At 39.6% G+C, this 19,614-nt stretch overlaps 1 protein-coding gene across 13 annotated transcripts in view; it reads right to left on the bottom strand.

The window, feature by feature from the left end:
* Window positions 1–1,437: 1,437 nt before the first annotated feature.
* Window positions 1,438–19,614, bottom strand: part of LOC124947720 (nucleolysin TIAR-like) — a 506,703-nt gene continuing 488,526 nt past the window's right edge. For 10 of the 13 annotated variants that reach the window (XM_047490256.1, XM_047490259.1, XM_047490257.1 and 7 more), the window contains 5 exons: window positions 16,327–16,456; window positions 14,691–14,932; window positions 13,943–14,123; window positions 13,019–13,136; window positions 1,438–12,214 (listed from right to left, as the gene is read on the bottom strand). In XM_047490256.1, coding sequence (XP_047346212.1) covers window positions 12,204–12,214; window positions 13,019–13,136; window positions 13,943–14,123; window positions 14,691–14,932; window positions 16,327–16,456 — 682 coding nt within the window. In that variant the 3' untranslated portion in view covers window positions 1,438–12,203. Of the gene's footprint in view, window positions 12,237–13,018; window positions 13,202–13,942; window positions 14,124–14,690; window positions 14,933–16,326; window positions 16,457–19,614 lie in introns of those variants that run through there. The other 3 variants (XM_047490261.1, XM_047490260.1, XM_047490262.1) reach the window with 3 other exon arrangements.

Raw genomic sequence — 19,614 nt, 5'->3', positions numbered from 1 at the left:
TTTAAAATTTTTCATATTGTTTTATATAATTGATAATTAACTCCGTAAAAATCGTTCAATGATTTTTCATTAATCTATTAAACGTCATATTAGTAAAAATGTTGTTTATCGTTTTTTCTATTTAATAGAACACCCTATATAAATGAGGGAGAAAGAGAGAGAGAGAGCAGTCAGAGGGTGCGCGCTCGCGTGGAACTTGCGTATACACGTACGCGAGCATTCGAGGGCGCCCGATAGGGCACACGCGAGGACAGAGAACTCGGACTTCCTAGCGGCCTAGCATGTCATGTCCGCGTGTCAGTCAGTCGCGCTAAAATAACCGGCCACCGCACCCTTGCCACGCAATTACGCGTTTATATCTACCGTCTATAAGCGAATACGAGATCGCGCTCTATGTAGAGCGTACGCTCTTTGTCTCTTCTATCGGTTTTAATTTTTTTGTATTTATTTTCTTTTTTAGTTTCTCTCTTTCTTTCTCTTTCCGTCTCTCTCTCTCTCTCTCTCTCTCTCTCTCTCTCTCTCTTTCTTGTTTTTATTAAATCGATAAACTTTTACAGATATAAAAAACTTTTTATGTTATTTTTTAGTTCTAACCGAATTTTGTTTGCTTATTTTTTCCCTTTTATTTTTGAAGATTTATCTTTCTTTTCTTCTTTTTTTGTTCTTTGTTTTTTTTTTCTTTTTTTTACTCGACGTTCACTTCGACGTCGTCGCTCTTGACCTATTAATTTCGAATGCACGCCATGCCGTTATTGGTCCCCGCTTAAACGTAATTCCATTTATCGTAAATCATTTCGGCTCGATGGGATTAATCTGACCGCGAGAAACGTGTAAAGAGAGAGAAAGAGAGAGAGAGAGAGAGAGAGAGAGAAAGAGAGAGAGAGAGAAGCTTGAACTATGTCCACCGTTTTCTCTCTGTTGGAACGATGGGCTTGATAATGTCAGACGGAACTTATGCGCAGCTTTGTGTCGTTAATCTTCGAGTCACGGGATTGCTCGAGCCGTAAACGTAATCTACTAATCTGCAATGTTCTTAGTTTCCAAGCGCGTCTTCTATCTTAATTTTAACCCTCGTATCTGTTTGTACGTATTAACACTATACAGAATCGTTGGTCTTGGGAGTTGGAGTTGGGATTGGGGGGTGGTGCTGGTGTTGGTACTGGAGTGTTTGGTAAGATCGAAGAAAGCTACGTTTACGTAGAAATTTTCTATGCGAAGGGTTCGTGAAGTATACGAGGAAAAGAGAATTAGCGGAGCACTTTGGCAGACAAAAAATATTCAACTTCGAACTCGGTAGAAGGGATGAAAAAAAAGAGTATAATAAATTAGCAAGCGTTAGAAAAGCCGTTCGATTTACCTTACCTTGACCGCTCTTCTTGGGTTATTATAATTGAGGACGTAGAAGGAAGTTTGGTCGTGATATTGAGAGAAGTAGAGTACATTTTCTATAATATATTTTACATTATAAACCAACCATACATCATCATAATAATATCTTATATCCTTAAGCCTAAGCGTATTTTATCCTATGTTCTCGTTTATATACTTCATTCATATTTATACTTTGTTTACTTTTTTTCATATAGTATTTATATATATATTTTTTATTTATATTCATCATTTTTTGTTTTTATAATATACTTTATATGCTATGTTTATGTATATATAATATCATACACGTTTTCTCACGCACGTCCCAGGGCGTCTCGCGATTCTATTGTACGTGTGAGACTTGTCTCTAGAGGTATCTCTCTCTCCCTCCCTCTCTCTCTCTCTCTCTCTCTCTCTCTCTCTCACTCCTTCTCGCTTAAGTTTTTTTTTCTTGTTGCACCCTTTCCCTATCTCTCCCTCTCTTTCTCTCCTACTCTCTCACGCTCTTTTCGCTCCCTTATTATACCAATGCACTTTCGTACGTGCAGCACGCGTAAGTGTATATATGTGTGTATGCTGCGTAGTTGTGTGCATTTGACTTCGGTGATGTACTAAGTGTAAGTATGTGTATGTGTGTATGTATATTATTTGCAATATCTCTGTGTCTCAGTGTAACTGGATATACGTGTATGTTCTATGTGTATCGTCGGCTATCCGTCGCGTTTTTGTGAAATTACATGTACATTATACAGGCTACGCCCGGCGTTGTTTCACGAAACTGTCCTTCGGTATATATACTGGAGCGCGCGCGCGCTCATACTATCTCCACCTCCTCTTTCTTCTCTTTCTCCTCCTCCTCCTTTTTTTCCTATTTTACTCCATTTCTACTCCTCGCCGTTTAAACTTAAATACGCAACGAGGCTGCCATGGGACCCCGCGGGCCGTTTTCTCATTGAATCACGCAAGTATACGTTACTTAAATCGTGTAAGCGCGCTCGAACGCCATTTTTACACCCTACCCTTATACACTTCCTCTCGTCCTTCCTTTCCTTCCTACATTTCACCCTCTTCACTTTCGTTTTTCGTTTATCTCTTTTTTCCTCATTTATCTTTTTCTTTGTTCTCTTGTTGCTTTCGTCGTGCACGGTCCGTTTCTTCTTCCATGCATCGCTTCGTCTCCTCCCATTAAACTACACATATACAGATACATATACACACACAGCATGTTCGAGAGCGAAACTTCTTCCGCAGCTTCTTGGAAAAAAGTCGGACGATGCACGATGGATGGATGTCAAAAACCGGCCCCTCTTTCCTCGAACTCCGTTCTGCCATTTCACCCTTTTTTTTTTCACCCTACCCTCCCCTTCTCCTCTTTAGCATTTATCTTCGCAATGATTACCGACTTTTCCATTCTCTCTCTCTCTTTCGCTCTTTCTCTTTCTCTCTCTCCCTCTCGTTCGTTTTCGTTCTCTCGCGTTATCCTCGTTATCCCCTTCCAAGAATTACACGCACACATAACGATGTGGAAAAAGGCACCTAACTCCTTAGCGTACGGTCGTAAGTGATATGCCGCATGCCGCGCCGGGTTGGGGGTTTGGGGTTGGATGGGGGTGGACCGATTGCGTGGAGGCCCGTAACGCGCACGTCGTCTTCTCGTACGAAAAACTACGAAAAAATGAAGGAACGTCGTAGGTGTTTTTTTCTCTGTATGAATCGGACGCGATCGTAATTACCATAAATTTGATCTTTTTTTTTGTTTTTGGTAGCAACTCTCCTCCATCTCTCCTTTTTTTGGGGCTTTTTTGTTTTTTTTGTTTTTTTTTTTATTTTTTTTATTTATTTTCTTTAATAATATCCATTTTTGTATGTTTCCTTACACTTTTCCCTGTTTTCTCTCTCTCTCTCTCTCTCTCTCTCTCTCTCTCTCTGTTTTATTTTTCTTTGACTTTATTGTTTTTTGGTTTATTTTGTTCTACCGAGGCGCGCTGTGTCTCTTTTATTTGCTCTCTCTCTCACACTTTCGCTCGATCGTACTCTATCGCTCTCTCTTTCTCTCTTTCTCTCTCTCTCTCTCTCTCTCTCTCTCTCTCTCTCTCCCTTGTATTTAATACATTACACGTATTATATATATACTTATATTTATATATATATATATATATATGTATATATGTATAAGGGCTCAGGGGGTCCGGCAGGCTAGCTACAATGTTTGTTTTTTATTTTGTTCTGTTGTTTATATTATATTTATTCTCTTACGAGTTATATACGATTCGAATGGTAGTTCGAGTTCTCTTTTTCTCGCTTATAGCTAAAAGTATTTAACACAGTGTTTGGTTTATCTCGCGAGCCACGCATTTACACGCATTATGTTTTTTTTTTGTTCATCCTCTTTTTATAACGCCACCACGTACGCTTCTTCCTTTTTATTCTCGTTAAGCTTATGTGTGTGTATATATATATATTTTTTTTAATTTGTTATTCGATATATTCTCTAGTTGTCGGCTAATGCTTTATTTTCTTACACATGTATGTATATATAATATACATAATTTTCGTATCATATATATAGATGTGCACGTCTTGTTTTGTAGTCTTTCGCGTAATATATATATATATTACTTTTATGCCTATGCTTAACGGTTCCTACTTTTGTTATTTTTCTTTTTTTTTTTTTTTGTTTTCATTTGCAATGTTCTGCATTATTTTTTGAAATCGTGTTCGTTTCATTTAAAACGTTCGTGTCACTAAATTCTAAGCATTATTACTCGGGGTAACTCCGCGAATCGGTTAAAGTATTTACCAACTGGCCTGACTGCTGCCCTCTTTCCCTTTACAAAGTGTAATTACTAGCATCAAAGGATTGTTTTTGAATTCGACAGGAACGGATGGATCACAAAGATGAGAAGATCATTTCCTTTGTTTTTTTTTCCTTATGTTTTCGTTTGTTTCTTTTTTTTTTTCTTTCTTTTTGAGTAAAAACGCACACGACGACCAGGATAGACTTTCTACGCTTATCGTAAAGTATAATTAATAAAAAAATACAATAATGAAAAGGACGATTGCACCTCGCTTGTCTTCGCACGATATATACACATAAGTAGGTTGATACATATACATATTATATCGTTAAGAAAATCTCTGACGGAGAGCTCGTTGAGCTGCTGCTGTTAATCGATTAACGACGGATAAACGGAGAACGATTTGGTGCGTGATAAATTAATATAAAATACAATGTCATATCGATTATCTAGCGAGACGGAACTTTTGCGAAGGTATTAGTAGATCTCTCTCATGGAACATCCTCGCTAAGACGTATCACGTACTTCCTACTACATACATATACATATCGTATAATATCCCCGACGAGAAAAGAACGAGAGGACTTTTCTAAAGTTATGTTTCTTCAATGATTGTCGGCTATCACCCGATAAGTTTCCGTTAGAAGAAAATCTGTGACGCGTAGAATCGTGTGCCAGCGAATTTCGAATTGCGTTTTGCCATTGAGGAATGATTTAGGGTTTGGAAGAGGAGGAGGAGAGAATAAAGAATGGCAAAGCAAAAAGGATACAAAGAAAGAAATATAAAGAATTGATCGAGAGAGAGAGAAAGAGGAGGGGAGAAGAGAGAGAGAGAGATAGAGAGAGAGAGAGAGAGAGAGAGAGAGAGAGGGATGAAATTGCTCTTTAAGGAAGAAGAGCGAAGAAGAGGAAAGAAAAAAGAAGAAGAAATTAGATTCCACCGTAACTCGCAAATGTCATGATTCGATAAATGCCAGAAGCGGCAGCTTGCTGAAAAGCTTAAACGACGATGATGGAAAAAATTGTTGTCGTTGCAACGACGAGAATTGCATTGGTATCGGACACGTTGTAAGGGTTTTCGTAGAATTTCCGAATCCGGTTGAAGACTCCGGCGAACGATTAGAGGGTTGAAGGGTGGCAGCAGCCGCGGCGCGTGTTAATATTGTGCGCGTGTGCGCGTGTGCGTGTAACGCCGTGGTGTAACGGTGCTCTGGTATGCGTTCTGAGGATATAATTTCTTACTGCGCTATTTTTTTCACGTGACGACATTTTTTTTTCCTCTTACTCGTAAACTTAATGACCGACAAGCTAGACTAGGCTAGACACTACGTCTAGAGTTTTTCGTTTAAGTTTCTTTCGCCGCTACGTTTTCTACGCGTATGGCTACGATGTATAGGTGGTGTGGTGTTTTCTCGCTGTTTTATTTATATGTTGTGTGTATATGTATGCGTATGTGTTGTCTGTATATATAACGGATTGGTGCGCGTACGGAGTGTCTCCTTCGAACGTGTGTATTTACATGCGCGTGTTCATTGTGTATATAGGTATGTATTGGTAAAGATTACGCGTGTACATACGTTCTTTCAAATGTGTAATGGCTATTTGTGTTGTTCGCGTTGTAACTGGACGCTTCGCCGTCCTTAAGTCTTAGGTACCATAAGTGGATTTCGCAAATTCTCTCCTACACACACATCTTTTTTTATCCTTTTGCTCTTCCTTCGGAGAAAACTTTTGTTAATAAGTTTTTTCCTATTTTTCCTTTGTATTTCTTTCCTTTCTTTTCTGTAATTTTTCTTACACCCTCCGTCCCTTCTTTTCGTTCATATTTTTATTAACACTCCTCCTCCGCCTCCTTAACATTTCGCTAGCATAGCTTAAATTAAAATTACCTACTTATCACTTTATTTTTATTATACACTACATTTTTTGGTTTCCCCTTTGGTGGGCGTCCACTTACTTGGCTAGCTTCACACGGTGTCCTTTCTCTCTCTCTCTCTCTCTCTCTCTCTCTCTCTCTCTCTCTCTCTCTCTCTCTCTCTCTCTTTCTAGACAACAGTACGAGACTACTACGCTTAAAGTTAATATACACACCTCAATTGTTTAAGGCGCCTTTTTCTTAAAACATTTTATACAGGACGAGTCATCCCCGCTGATTCTTTGAAAGAGATCCGGCCCCGGGGAACTCCATCTTAAAAGTGGAATCGAGACGAGAGGCGCAACGAGACGCGTTTTCGTCGAGAGGGAGTGAGACTTTTTTATTCGCGTTTAGGGAAGAAGGAAAAAATCAAGGAAACGTAAGAAAGATTAAAGTTTTCTCTTTAGTCCTTCTGACCTTTACGAGCACTTTCGAGATATAGAATTCCGTTAGAAGATTATTCCGATAAATTTTCTAAGTTGCTCGTTTCGTTGCTATTTTGTTGCGCGTACTTATTTTTTTTCGTTCTTTCCTTTTTTTTTGGTTTTTTTTTTCTCTGTATTTTTTCTTTTTTTTTTCTTTTTTTTTTTTTTTTTTATTATTACACTAAATTGTTGGCGAGATTCGTCGCACAAACGTTAAGTTTGCTCTTTTTCTCTCTCTCTCTGTTTCTCTCTATCTCGTCCCACTTTTCACAAAAATATCCTATATTTTTTTTTTTTATTTCTTTTTCGCCTAACTAATAATGTACATGATTTTTGTTTTTCTCCCTTATGTTTTCTCATGTCTCCTCGTTCGACTTATGAACTATCTATCTATCTATCTATCTATTATTTCCACCACGCACAACGCGCGCGCTACGCTCACGCGCGACGATTCAAAATAACAGCTTTCATCATCGCCGCTGTGCGCAGGTATGATGTATGTATATATATATATATTTTTTTTTTGTTTGTTATCATTTTGTTACTCCTTCTCAATACGTTTGCGCCGTGTCCACATAAGGCGCTTCTAGAATATTATATTATACAGCGGTTGGGATAAAAGAGAAATTTTCTTTCGATGTTAATTATTAAAAAATTTTTCCTCGAATGTCCGTCAAATTGGACGTCTCTATAATCGCTTTAACGATGCGTGATTTCGTCTGACAAAAAGTTACATTCGATATTTTTGTTTAAAAACAAATATAGAAAATGAAATGAAATTGATCGAATTATGTTACACGCATCGAGATCACATCGGCGCCAGTCGGTCTTTTTCGCATTTTCCTACAGCAGGTATAACTGCTGTATTTATCACTGCCAGTTGAGAGAGGACCTTAGGATTATTAGCTGACATTTGCATCTCTTTCTCTCTCTTTCTCTCTCTTTCTCTCTCTCTCTCTCTCTCTCTTTCTCTTTTCGTAAGTCCTTAATGTGGTTTAAAGCCCGCGAAACGATGCGTTAACGGGATTCCACTACCTATCCTTCTATCTCTTTCTCTCTTTCTTTTCTTCTTTTCTCTTTTTTTTCCCCCTTTAATATTCGTCTGTGAACGTTACGAATTCCAAGCGGATCGTGCTTTTCATCAACGCGACCCGACGCGATTCGAGGGGTTGGAAAAGAGAAGAGAATAAAAAAAATGAGAAGAGAAAAGGGAGAAAAAGGAGAGAAGGTGAAAAAGAGTGAAGGGGAAGAGAAAGAGAGAGAGAGAGAGAGAGAGAGAGAGAGAGAGAAAGAGAGAAAGAGGGAGAGAGAAAAACACAACGCGACCGATGTTACCTCTCGAAAACTTCGATTTCGTCATTCGTCCGTCCGTTCGTTCGTTCATTCGGAGTTACGTTTCCTGGCGTCTCCGGATACCAGGCAAACATCTCTCCTCCTTTCCCTCTTACCGCTGCTGCTACGTCTCACCCTTTGATCATCTTGTCCTTTTGATTTGAAAACGTTGAACGCTTTTGATTCGCTTAAAACACGATCTGCCCTATCTCTTTTGATTAATAACAAAGTGATCTATCGTTCGTTGTCTGTCGTTACTATTCCTCCCATTCTTTATCTCCTCTTCCCGTCTATTCATTCCTTTCGTCTCATTCACTATTTCCCTATAACATCCTGTCTCTCTCTCTCTCTTTCTCCTTCTCTCTCTCTCTTCCTTTTCTTCTCTTTCCAATGTACGTTCTATATATTCTCTATATATCGGTTCCTTTGATTCATTGTTTCGCGGAAAAGTTCATGGACTTTCTATCCATCGACGCACTCCTACAGGATGAGACAGTTTCATTTTTGAGGGATAGGCAAACACGGATTTCATCGTCGGCTTCAAAGAGAGGATTTCGCGGTGCACGAAGAAACATACATCTATATAGTTTAGCCTGGGAGGGTAGCTGCTGGAAGTTGGGAGCGCGTGGCTCTTGTTGGTGCAAGAGCTCCGTGCTCTGTTAGTGCTTAAAAATGAGAGAAAGAGAGAGAGAGAGAGAGAGAGAAAGAGAGAGAGAGAGAGAAGGAGGGAGAGAGAGAAAAGAAAAAAAATAAAAGAGACAAAAGGGAAGCGGAGGCGACAGAGAGATAAAAGATGGAACATGGAGATAGATGATGCTTGCGCTCTACCAGTTTCTACACTTCGGCCTTGTTCTACCTTTTCAAGTATCGAAAACCTTTGCTTCCCTCTTCCCTTCTATTCTATCGCCATCACTTCCTTTCTCTCTCTCCCTCTCTCTCTCTCTCTCTCTCTCTCTCTCTTTCTCTTTCTCTTTCTTATTCTCTTACTCTCTTTATTTCTCTCTCAATCCACCCATCTATTCGCAAAATATATACATACACACACGCATACACACCTTCTGCGTCCAACTACTTTAATTTCTGCTAACGTCTTTGCGAAAGATGATCGAATTCGAATCGATTATGGCAGCCGTTCTTTTACTACTTACTGGACCGATGATAGACACGACGCGCGTACACGAGAAGGAAATTCAATGCCACTATATAATGTAACTTTCGTGCTGTTTTGTGCAATATTTCTAACTACGCATTGTATTTAACTCTCTCTCTTTTTCGTATCGTTCATTCTCATTTTTTCGCTTGTGCAATCATATATATATATATATATGTATGTATATATATACTTATATATATATATATATATTTATATTTATATTTATATATATATATTTATATATATTTCATCGTTATCGCTTTTTACGCTCTCATTCTTCCATTCTCACTCTCTTTCTTTCGATCGTACGTACTAGTTCATTCATACAGATTATCATAGTTATTATTCACACCATCTTTATTACAATAACCGACGATCTCGATATTCATTCATTTTTTTTACTTTTATAAATTAGCCGAGTCGAAATTCGGGACATCGTGGAGACCGTGTTTCATTTCTTTTCTTTCTTTTTTTTTTTTTTTTTTCTTATTTTCTTTTTCCTTTTCTTTAATTTTATTCGTTCGGAGGATTTAATTACGCGGGGAATGCATAAATACACGTGGAGGATATTCGTGTGTCGATTCTTCTTTTTCTCCTTTCTCCGTGTCTCCTCCCAAAGCCTTCATTCGTTGTTGAGAATGCGCGACTTCCGTTCGCCAGTTTAAAACGCTTTTATTTCTCTTCTCTTTTTAAAGAGCGATATACAGAGAGGCTGAGAGATTGCTAAAGCCTTTTTTTTTTTATTTTGTCTATTATTTTAATCTTTACCCATTTGTAAGCTTAACGGTTTATTGCTTAAGTGTCCTTAAAGTCACGAGTTTTATAATTTCTTTTTTTTCTCCTTCTCCTTATTATTCTTCTTCGTTAGTGTTTGGTTCTATGTATGTACTTTAGTATTATATAAAAATCTAACGCTTATTTAAAAACCACCAAGGGTTATTACTGCGATTGACCGGCCGCACGACGACGACGGCGACGGCAACGATGACGACGACGACGACAACGACGACGACGACGACGGTGACGTGACGATCGAGAGCGTCGCGAGACCCGAAGCTCGCACACCGACGATCCTTTTATAAAAATATTTGTCTCGCCGGATGTCAGAAATCGGTTTGGACGAGAACTAATAATAAAAATGTTTATACTTCGAGAGTATCGAGCAGTCCATTTCTTATTTTTTTTCTTTCCATTTCTCTCTCTCTCTCTCTCTCTCTTTCTCTCTCTTTCTCCCTCTTTCTCTCTCTCTCCCACTCTCTTTCTTTCTCTCTCTCTCTCTCTCTCTCTCTCTCTCTCTCTCTCTCTTTCTCTCTCTCTCTCTTCTAACTCCTCTCTTTTTCTATATATATATTTTTTTTATTTGCTCATCTACTTTTTTTATACACGATGACCCACTCGGATGATTTGTCTTTTTGGCCTCGAGTTTGTTCTAGCAAATACGTATGTATAAATGCACATGCGTGTATGAAATACTCTCGCACCTGGCAAATAGATCTCCTTTATTCTTTCTCTCCATCTCTCCATCTTTTTCTCTCCCTTTCTCCCTTTCTCTTGTAAAAGTTAAGAAAGAGTACGTTTGGTTGTACTGATTCGCAATAGCATTTGTTTATTAAGAATTATTTTATCGGAGATTGCGAGCATAAGTGATCGCGCAGTATTAAAAACGCTTAGATCATCGTCGTTTAGTTTATTCGTGAGTTTAATCGGAAAAAGTTCGCCTCCGCTTTGCCGCCGAATTTCGGATCGTCTGTCGAGCAACTTTTGTAATATAATATACCTATCTAACTAGCTACTTGTTGGATTTCGTTTATAATAATTTTCTTTTTATATATTCCTCTCTTCCTCTCTCTCTTTCTCTCGCTCTCGCTCTTTTTCTCCCCTCTCGAGTAAACTCGCGATATTTCTTCTTCACGAAAGATTTTCTTTTTTCTTTCATTTTTTATCTAGTCTTTATACACCGTGAATTAAAAAGATTACTCCGCACTCTTACGGTGGTGCGAGTTCAAGTTTTTTTTTATCGATTACACACACTCCATATTTCTTTCTCTTTCTTTCTTTCTTTTTCTATTCACGTTTATGCCCAAAACTATAAAAATAACGAAACAGATCAGTATCCGATGATTCTCTACCTTTTTCCACTTTATTCTCTCTCATAGGACGAAAGGGTCCATATGGAAAAAATTTTTCTTCGAAAAGCACGCATTATACACAGCGCAAGAGGATTAAGGGAATAAGGATGTGGTTGGGGTATGTATGTATGTATGTATGTATATAGATGCGATCAGGGAGACGAGACTAATTAGTTTTTGATGATCGATTTCGCACGATCGTAGACGCGTGCGCGTGCATAATCTAAGCGATTGATTCATCTTTATCTCTACATCTTTTTCTCTCTTTTCTTCTCTTTCGACAAGCGTGCGTGCGTTGTGCATTCATAAAGTCGGCCGTTGTTGTAGTAAAACTAAGACAACTGTTGCTGCGCGAACGCGTGTGGTTGGTCCGTGCATCCGAGAATTCGTGTGTTTTCGTGCTTAAGCGCTTGACACTAACGTGACACGGCGAGACACTACCTAAAATTATTTGAGACTAGAAATAGACTAAGATCTCTTGCGGACTAACGCGAGAGGATGTCGTCACCGATTGCTCAACAACAGCGGAATTTCTTCTCTATCTTTTTTTTTTTTTTTCTTTCACTCGTTTTCTCTTCTTCTTCTTCTTTTATCCCTCTCCACCTTTGCAAGCTTGAGTCAATTAAAATCGACGGAGGATCAGTGGAAATTCGTAATGGGGTGGTTAAGGATGGAAGGATCTTGCATAAAATCTATCACGGCTTTTGTATCTTCTTCGTTTCTTTCCTTACCTTTCCTCCTTACCCTTCTTTCTATTTTCTTCTCTCCTTCTATCTATCTCCTCTTCTCTATATTTCACTTTCTATTAACCTTACTCCCCGCCCCCTCCCCCATACATCTGTATGTTTTGTTAAGCTAATATTATATTCGTTTCTCGACCTTTATTGCCCTTCGTGTCGCAAGACGTCAGGCCGGAAGCGGCACGATTTTTACTGCTTTTGCTGTCGCGGTGGCGTCGATGGTGACGGAAATGTTGATGTTGCTGTCGATGGTGGTAAATGTTGTTGCTTTAGAAGTTGTTCCTGTCGGTGGGATGTACTTGCTTACCATCACACTAGAAGGCTAGGCGTCAGCCAGTCCTCATCCGCTAGCTGGACCGCAACCAAGAACACACTTTACCATTTGAACACACAAACGCTGGTTAAGTCTTGGTCCGAATTTCAAGAAGGGAAATAGAAATAATCTCGACATCTCTCTCACTCACTCCCTTCCATTCTCTTTTCTTTCTCACTCTCTCTCTCTCTTCTCTTTCTCCCATGACTTTCATCTATGTTCTCCCTCTCTTTCTCTCTCTCTCTATCTCTCTCTCTCTCTCTTGTTCACTCTCTCTCTCTCTCTCTCTCTCTCTCTCTCTCTCTCTCTCTCTCTCTCTCTCTTTCTCCCTTATTCGCTCGCAATCGCTCGTCTAACACATACGAACACTAATCGAACTGAAACTGCCTTTACCATGACTCAACCTCTGACCCCCTATAGTCCGTTACACTAAAAATACATTGGTGTTACACGGTAATAAGCCGTTACGCTACACATCGATCGGTATAAAGTGTCAAAGGGCGATAGGACGAGACGTTTTTTTTTTCTTTCTCAGTCGAACCGAAAAGATATCGTCGATCGATTGCGAATTAATTAATTAGTAGACGTCGTCGACGCAGACTACTTTTTTATTTTTTTCATTTTTTATTTTTTTATTTTTTCTTTTCTTTTCTTTACTTTACTTTACTTTACTTTACTTTTCTTATTTCTTTTTCATTTATTTTATGCTATTTTTTTTCTTTCTTTCTTCAACGAGAAACTTTATCGTTTCTCTCTTTATCACGTCGATACAAAAGTACCTACGTATGTACAACAACAACAATATTATTCTTCCTTCTTATTCTTTCTCCCTCTTAATATACCTTGCCTCTCTTCCGCTCCTGAGTGACTCTGTACGATAGAACGAAAGAACGATATCCAGCGATACTTTTCAGGCTGGATTTGAGGTTGAGCCAGGTTGTAGACGCAGTTATCTTGATGCTAAGTGACATTCGAAAGAAATGATAAGCCAGGCCGTGCGATGATAGTGGTAGCGATCACTGTGCCTGCGAACCGAAATATGTAAATAAAGACAGTCTTTTAAGATGGACCACTCGAGTATCTCTTCTGGCTTACATACTGCTAAAGGTGTAATGATTATTATCGAGAATGTTCATGAGTTTTTCTACCTTTTAATTTTTTTGAAGAGAAACAAACATATATACTACTATTTCCTTTTATATTCTAAATGAATTGAGAACGATGTTATTCCAGGGAGATACTCGATAGATTAGTAAATTGTGCAAGGATCATGCGTGTTACGATGTGACGAAATGATGCGTGTTAAATGCATTCTTACTGATCAAAATTATATATAATAGAAGTGTAACAGTGAATATACACGGTGAAGGATGAATAATGTTATGTGAACTTTTCTACAAAAATCGAGTGAACATATCTATGACAACATGCAAAATCAAACAGTATCTTTCTGCTTCTTTTTTCTTTTTTTTAATGTTAAATATTAATAAAGCATAAGAGTATATATAATTAAATGTTAAACGCAAAATGAGGTCTAGATATCGTTTGTTATAATTAACATATGTACATTAATTCAAAATCAATGTCGGCATTTAGTATTCAGAGATCATGACAATTACTATCGTCTTTGGGTAAATTGAAAAGCAATATTTAGTAGAAACATGGAAAATAGAATTCCATTGAAAGCATCGATGCGTACAGGGGTACGGCTGAACACACGAACATTCATGTATATCGTCGTGCTGATAGAGAAAAGTAATGGTTACCTGGAATTGTTGCATCGGATAGGCCATCATTTGCGCCGGGGGTGGTGGAGGCGGAGGTGCGGCTTGAACCCCTGGGGGTGCCGTGACCGTCGTAGCATGGTGTGGTGGTAACTGCGGTCCCCCAGGTAATCCTTGGCCCCATCCAGCTGCTGTGCCAGCAGCATGGACACCCATTCCCATTCTGTTTTTGCATATTTTAACGTTGTTAATGTCCAAACGTAACGAGAATGTACTACTCGTAAAAATCGTACATAAATAATATGTAAATTCTGCTATGTATGTTCGATGAAGTATTCGTTTAATAAAGAAAGCAACATGTTCCCTAATATTAAATGGAAAATTTTACTTGGACTCTAACGACGGGATTGCATTTAGTCGGAAATCATGGTTTCGGTTAAACTGCAATGACGCTGGCTGACCACAGTCGGACAGTAACATCAGTCAAGCATGGTCAGCTGGCAACGAAAAGGCGACAGTGCTTGATGATACTTTACAATATACCTATATGTATATATAGATATACAGGATGTTTAAGAAAACTTAATTGATGAATTTACAAACGTTAAGTATTTCGATGATAAATACAAAATATTTATGATGTAATTTTCTGTTCTTTTTAAAGAACCATAAAGCATCATGTTCAAACGAATCGCGTTATCATTCGAAAAAATTTTGAAATTCTTCAGAAAATCGTTGATATTTTCGCAGAAGAAAAAAAACAACAAGGAAAAGTGAAAGGTAAACTCACCCCATATACTGCGCCTGCTGGTATCCTGCAAACTGACCGTAAGTATAGCCTTGCATTCCCTGAAGGAAACCACCGGCTTGCATCTGCGTTGCCGTTGTCGGGTAAGATTGGGGCGGATACCAGTAGCCGAGCTGGCCGGCACCCCCGACGCCACCGACGCCTCCGACACCCGCGACGCCCGCCGCCGCCGCGGCGGCAGCTGCTGCCGCCGCATAGTATGGGTACGTCGCCGACGATAACGCCTGAAAGAGCAGCGGGATCAATGAAACAGAAAGGAGCGAGAATATTGGCTTGAATTTGAAAACGAACTTTTTTCTTTATTATTTAATATCAATTTTTAATATCAATCGATTAGGATTTTTCTAATGACCGTTATAATCATAATTGAGCATTAAACATTTTTCTAATATAATTAGGATCGTAACGTAAAAGGAGGTTGCCTTCGAAATCGTGTTGGAAGGAAAATGATATACCTAATAACGATTATTCGACTAACTTTATAACTTCTTCCAGGTACTTTCGAACGATCACGGAGATTACGATGCTCATCTCAGCGACGGTGATCCTAACTTCGTTAATGATACCGATATAAGCGCTTTACGACGGTCTTTCGACAACGCGTTTTCTCGTGAAAGCGCGAACGTACTACTATCATCGTATCGAATAGGTTTGAAGGAGATTCGAACGGTAGATGACAGAATTTCCAACGTCCTCTTTAAGTCAAGCAGCCGATAACTGCCCAGGATAGTAGATATATATCCGTATCTATGCATGCATGCATGAATGCATGTATGTACGTATGTGTCTGTATGTATGTATATACATACATGCATGACAAGGTACGTAGTAACTCGATATCCTAGTACTCGGTGGGAGAAGCGCGTTATGGGAATAGGGATCAATTAGAGCGATGTCACGGGCCGAGTAACAGTGGATGGATGGGCGGAAGTACTATCCGAACCGACGAGGAGACGAAGCACCGTACTCTAGATACCGTTTCCCAGATCGGACGTACCTACTCGTTCTAACGGCGCTAATTGCTAAGAGACCCGACGAGAACACACTCCCGAAGAGAGCCACCTGAATAGACCGGAATCTTGCCCGATTCTCTGTCCTCTATCTTCGTCCTTTTCCTGCTCCTCCTCCTTCTACTCCTCTTCTTCTTCCTTCTTCTCTTTTCGCATTCTTTCCTTCGAGAATTGTAGAAAACAAAGAGAGAGAGAGAGAGAAAGAGAGAGAGAGAGAGAGACTAAGAGAGAAAAAGAGAGATGTGAACGATCTGGTCATATTTCTGCTTTAGCGACAGTGGATAGCAGAGTCCGAGTTAGAGATGACCGGATGGAACTAGGACCGGAATCGAACTTAGTAATTACTTCCTTCTTCCACTAGCTCTGAACTGGAGTTTTCACGATCTGTTCTCTTGATTCCTTTCAGCCCTTTTGTATCTATTTCGATGGTGCAAAACGAACGTGTACAAGAGAAACGAAATCAATGACCGTTCGTGCATTTCACTGAGTCCTTTATTAACTTTTATAAAATTGAATACTGCCCATTGAGAGCAACGTATGGTCCTAACTTTCGGACAGATATTCTAATCGTTTTATCTAAATGATCCAATTTTTTGAGGGTCGTTTACCTGTCCAGTTTGTTGAGCATTGTTGGGATCTCCGCTTTCTTTTCCCCAGCTGCATTTCACCGTCTGTCCATTGATGTCGGTGTTATGTACCGCTACAATAGCGTGCGTGGCTGATTCTTTGGTGGAAAACCTGAAAATAAGTTGAGCGAAATGTAGATTAACTATCAGAGAATGATCGTAGTAGAGGGTAGTAGAGGAGATTTTTATATTTTACTCTTGGCGTTTCTTTTTTATATGTACATATATGTACATATATGCGTCGTATAGTAAATCGAAAGGAGAGAATCTACGGAATAATTCGGCACTCTTTCCACCAGTTACACCGGACCTTATTACCGTACCTTTGTAGAATGGCTAGCCACTGGCGTTCTAAACGACTTCAACCATTTAATTTATGCGAATTTACTGTGTGCACGAATGACCACGATAATTGTGAATCTTCCGAATCCGGATTACCGGATTCGTTGCTGGCATTCCAATGTTAAATCGTATTTTTCCCTATCTCGCCTTAGCTTTTGATATTTTTACAATCCAACGAAAAAGTATGCCGTCGCTTTACCCGAAGGAAATGCACTTTTCGAATTTTCTTCCTTTTTTTTTCTCTTAAATTCTTTTTTCGGCCCTTTTCTTCTCTTTTCGCTACTGTCCGAATATAAAAATCTTCGTCACTGGCTTTACATTATACGTAACCCGAGTAACTTTTACAATGCATCCGATATATATCCTGGCTATAAAGAAGGGATTTAACCTTTAGAACGGAGGGTAAGTAGATTGTATTTACCGACACGCGTACGGAGCCTTATATATCGAGCCCTTCAATTACGGGGAAGTTAAGGTTTGCCGTTTGGCATTTACCCAAGAATCAAGGGAAGGGGTTTTGCCATCGTTGGGCAAACTCGGGGATATGTTATGCCACACGGTTGGACATAAACACGTCGTTTTTAGAGGCATTATAAAGATAATCTCATGTACGGATACCTACTCGCGCCGTAGGCTATGGAGTTAATCAAATTTCGTGCTTTAACGAGAAATACAAAGCTTTTGAGAATCTTCGAAAGAAGGGTATGATACTGCACAAATATATATATATATATATATATATATATATATATATATATATATATTATTGTTATTACGTTGAACGTACCACAAAGGTCTTAAGCTTTTATTGTATCTAACTATATGTATATGTAGATAAATATGTGTGCATGTGTACTGTATCTATAAGTGTATATTAAAACATAGTCAGAATTAAAATTGCCTGCAGTAATAAACGAGCGAGCTTGTATGGATGCATTAGCGATTCATTAAAATAACACGCAGGACGTTCTTTTGAAACAAACACGTAACTAATACTCTCGCGCACTGTCATGTATATAACATGAAGCCGTTGTAAAATCGTTGGTTGCTAGTAGGTATATCTCATTCGCGTTATTCCTCGCGACGATCGATATAAATTTTTATATTGGAAAGTTACAGGCACGGTGATGAGTTGTAAAACGTTTTTACGTGCCTTCAGCGGAGCGCGAACGTGAGCGCAGAAGCGCACGAGCTCGTTTTATACCGGTGTCCTCACTTTTTTTACTGATAGAGGGAAAGAGGAGGAACGAGAGAGAGAGAGAGAGAGAGAGAGAGAGCGAGAGAGGGATCGCGATAAGCGATTGAACAGCAACAATAAATTTTATTGGATAAACGCAACGGAAGTTTGGACATGACGCGCACATTGTATCCATCGAATTCGGGACGGGGATTAAAAGGGATCGTAAAAGGGCAGTGGCGGCTCGTGCCGAAATTGCTGGGATAGTCGGAGGCGAAGAATTATTGCAAGTTCGCGAAGATTAGGTCACTTTTAACGTTCACGATCGGGACAACACAATGGAATAGTTCGAACGATTTCTCTTTCTCTCTTTTTCTCTCTCTTTCTCTCTTCTGCGTCTGTGATCGTCAAGTAGAAGGAAGTATGGTCGTCGTCAGCAAAGACTCACCCCTTTCACCCTCAACCCTCTTTGGCGAGAGCCGAACTCGAGCGATAACCAGCAGCAGATAAGATTCTTTCTTTTCGCGAAGAAGAAAGGATCCTTTCTCACCCTCCAATCCTCTCTTTTTTATTCTCTTTCTCTTTCTATTCCTCATTCTCCTCAACTCTTCTCTCGGTGTCCCTTTTCGCGGAACGAACCAAGCCCAGAAGTAAGTCCATACGTCATCCCGAGATATTCGCTTCCGGGTAAAGGGTGGGGATGATGCCACGGTACCGGAAGAATGGTAGGAGGAAGAGCAATTAGACGGAAGATATCTGAACGACGGACATTGTCCACGGGTGGCGGAACTGTGGCAGACACACCGAGAACGGAACGCTTCGGGGGTGGGTAGACTACGACGACGACGACGACGACGATGACGACGACGACGACGACGAAGAAGAAGAAGAAGAAGACGACGACGACGACGACGACAACGACGATGGCGACGACGATGGCGACGGCAATGGCGACGAAGAGTAAGGGGTGGATGATCGTTTAGAGGGGAGGATAGAAGAGAGTAAAGAATGCTGAATAGGGTATAACGTGCGCGAGAAACGAGTGCGGTAGAAAAGAGAAAGAGGGAGAGAAGTTAGAAGAAAGGGTTTTTCCTTCCCTATCAGTTCTTTCTCTCTTTTTTCGTCTCACTCCTTCCTTCGGTCTCCTTCATCGTCCTTTTCTATCCCTCATTTCAGATCACGACCCTCCCACAGCTCTCGACAGTTCGTCCTGAGGTAGGTCGCGGCTGTCTTTAAGGGATATAGATACGCCTTTGAGAGTTACGAATGCTCGACGGATTCTCGAAGGCGTCGCCATATTTCTTGTCAGACGAGAATCGTGACCCAAATTTTGCGGGCCGATCATAATCGTCGGGTGTGCAATGCTAAAAGAGAACTATTAATCAAGTTTTATATATATGTATATATATATATATATATACATATATATATATATGTCCGTGTGTGTGTATATATATATAATACCTATAATATATCTACATATATCGTCGAAAATAGCGGAACCATTTGAAGATAGGTCTCGTGAAAAAAAGAGAGAGTGAGAGAAAGAATGTCATCTTTCGTGATGATTTGACATGAGCTTTCGCTTCGAGAAAAAGAAATTCCTTCGGTTCACCGCGTGTCAAAGTTACAAACGATCGTTGGATCGTGCGTTTCGTTATTCTTTGTCTTTTTATCGATCGTCGATCCCCCCGCATCTTTCCTCTCTGTCTCTCTTTCTCTTTCTCTTTTTCTCTTTATCTACGAATCAA

This window comes from Vespa velutina, chromosome 3 (genome assembly GCF_912470025.1).
Source record: "Vespa velutina chromosome 3, iVesVel2.1, whole genome shotgun sequence".
Lineage (NCBI taxonomy): Eukaryota > Metazoa > Arthropoda > Insecta > Hymenoptera > Vespidae > Vespa > Vespa velutina.
This window is presented reverse-complemented; position numbering and strand designations above follow the sequence as displayed.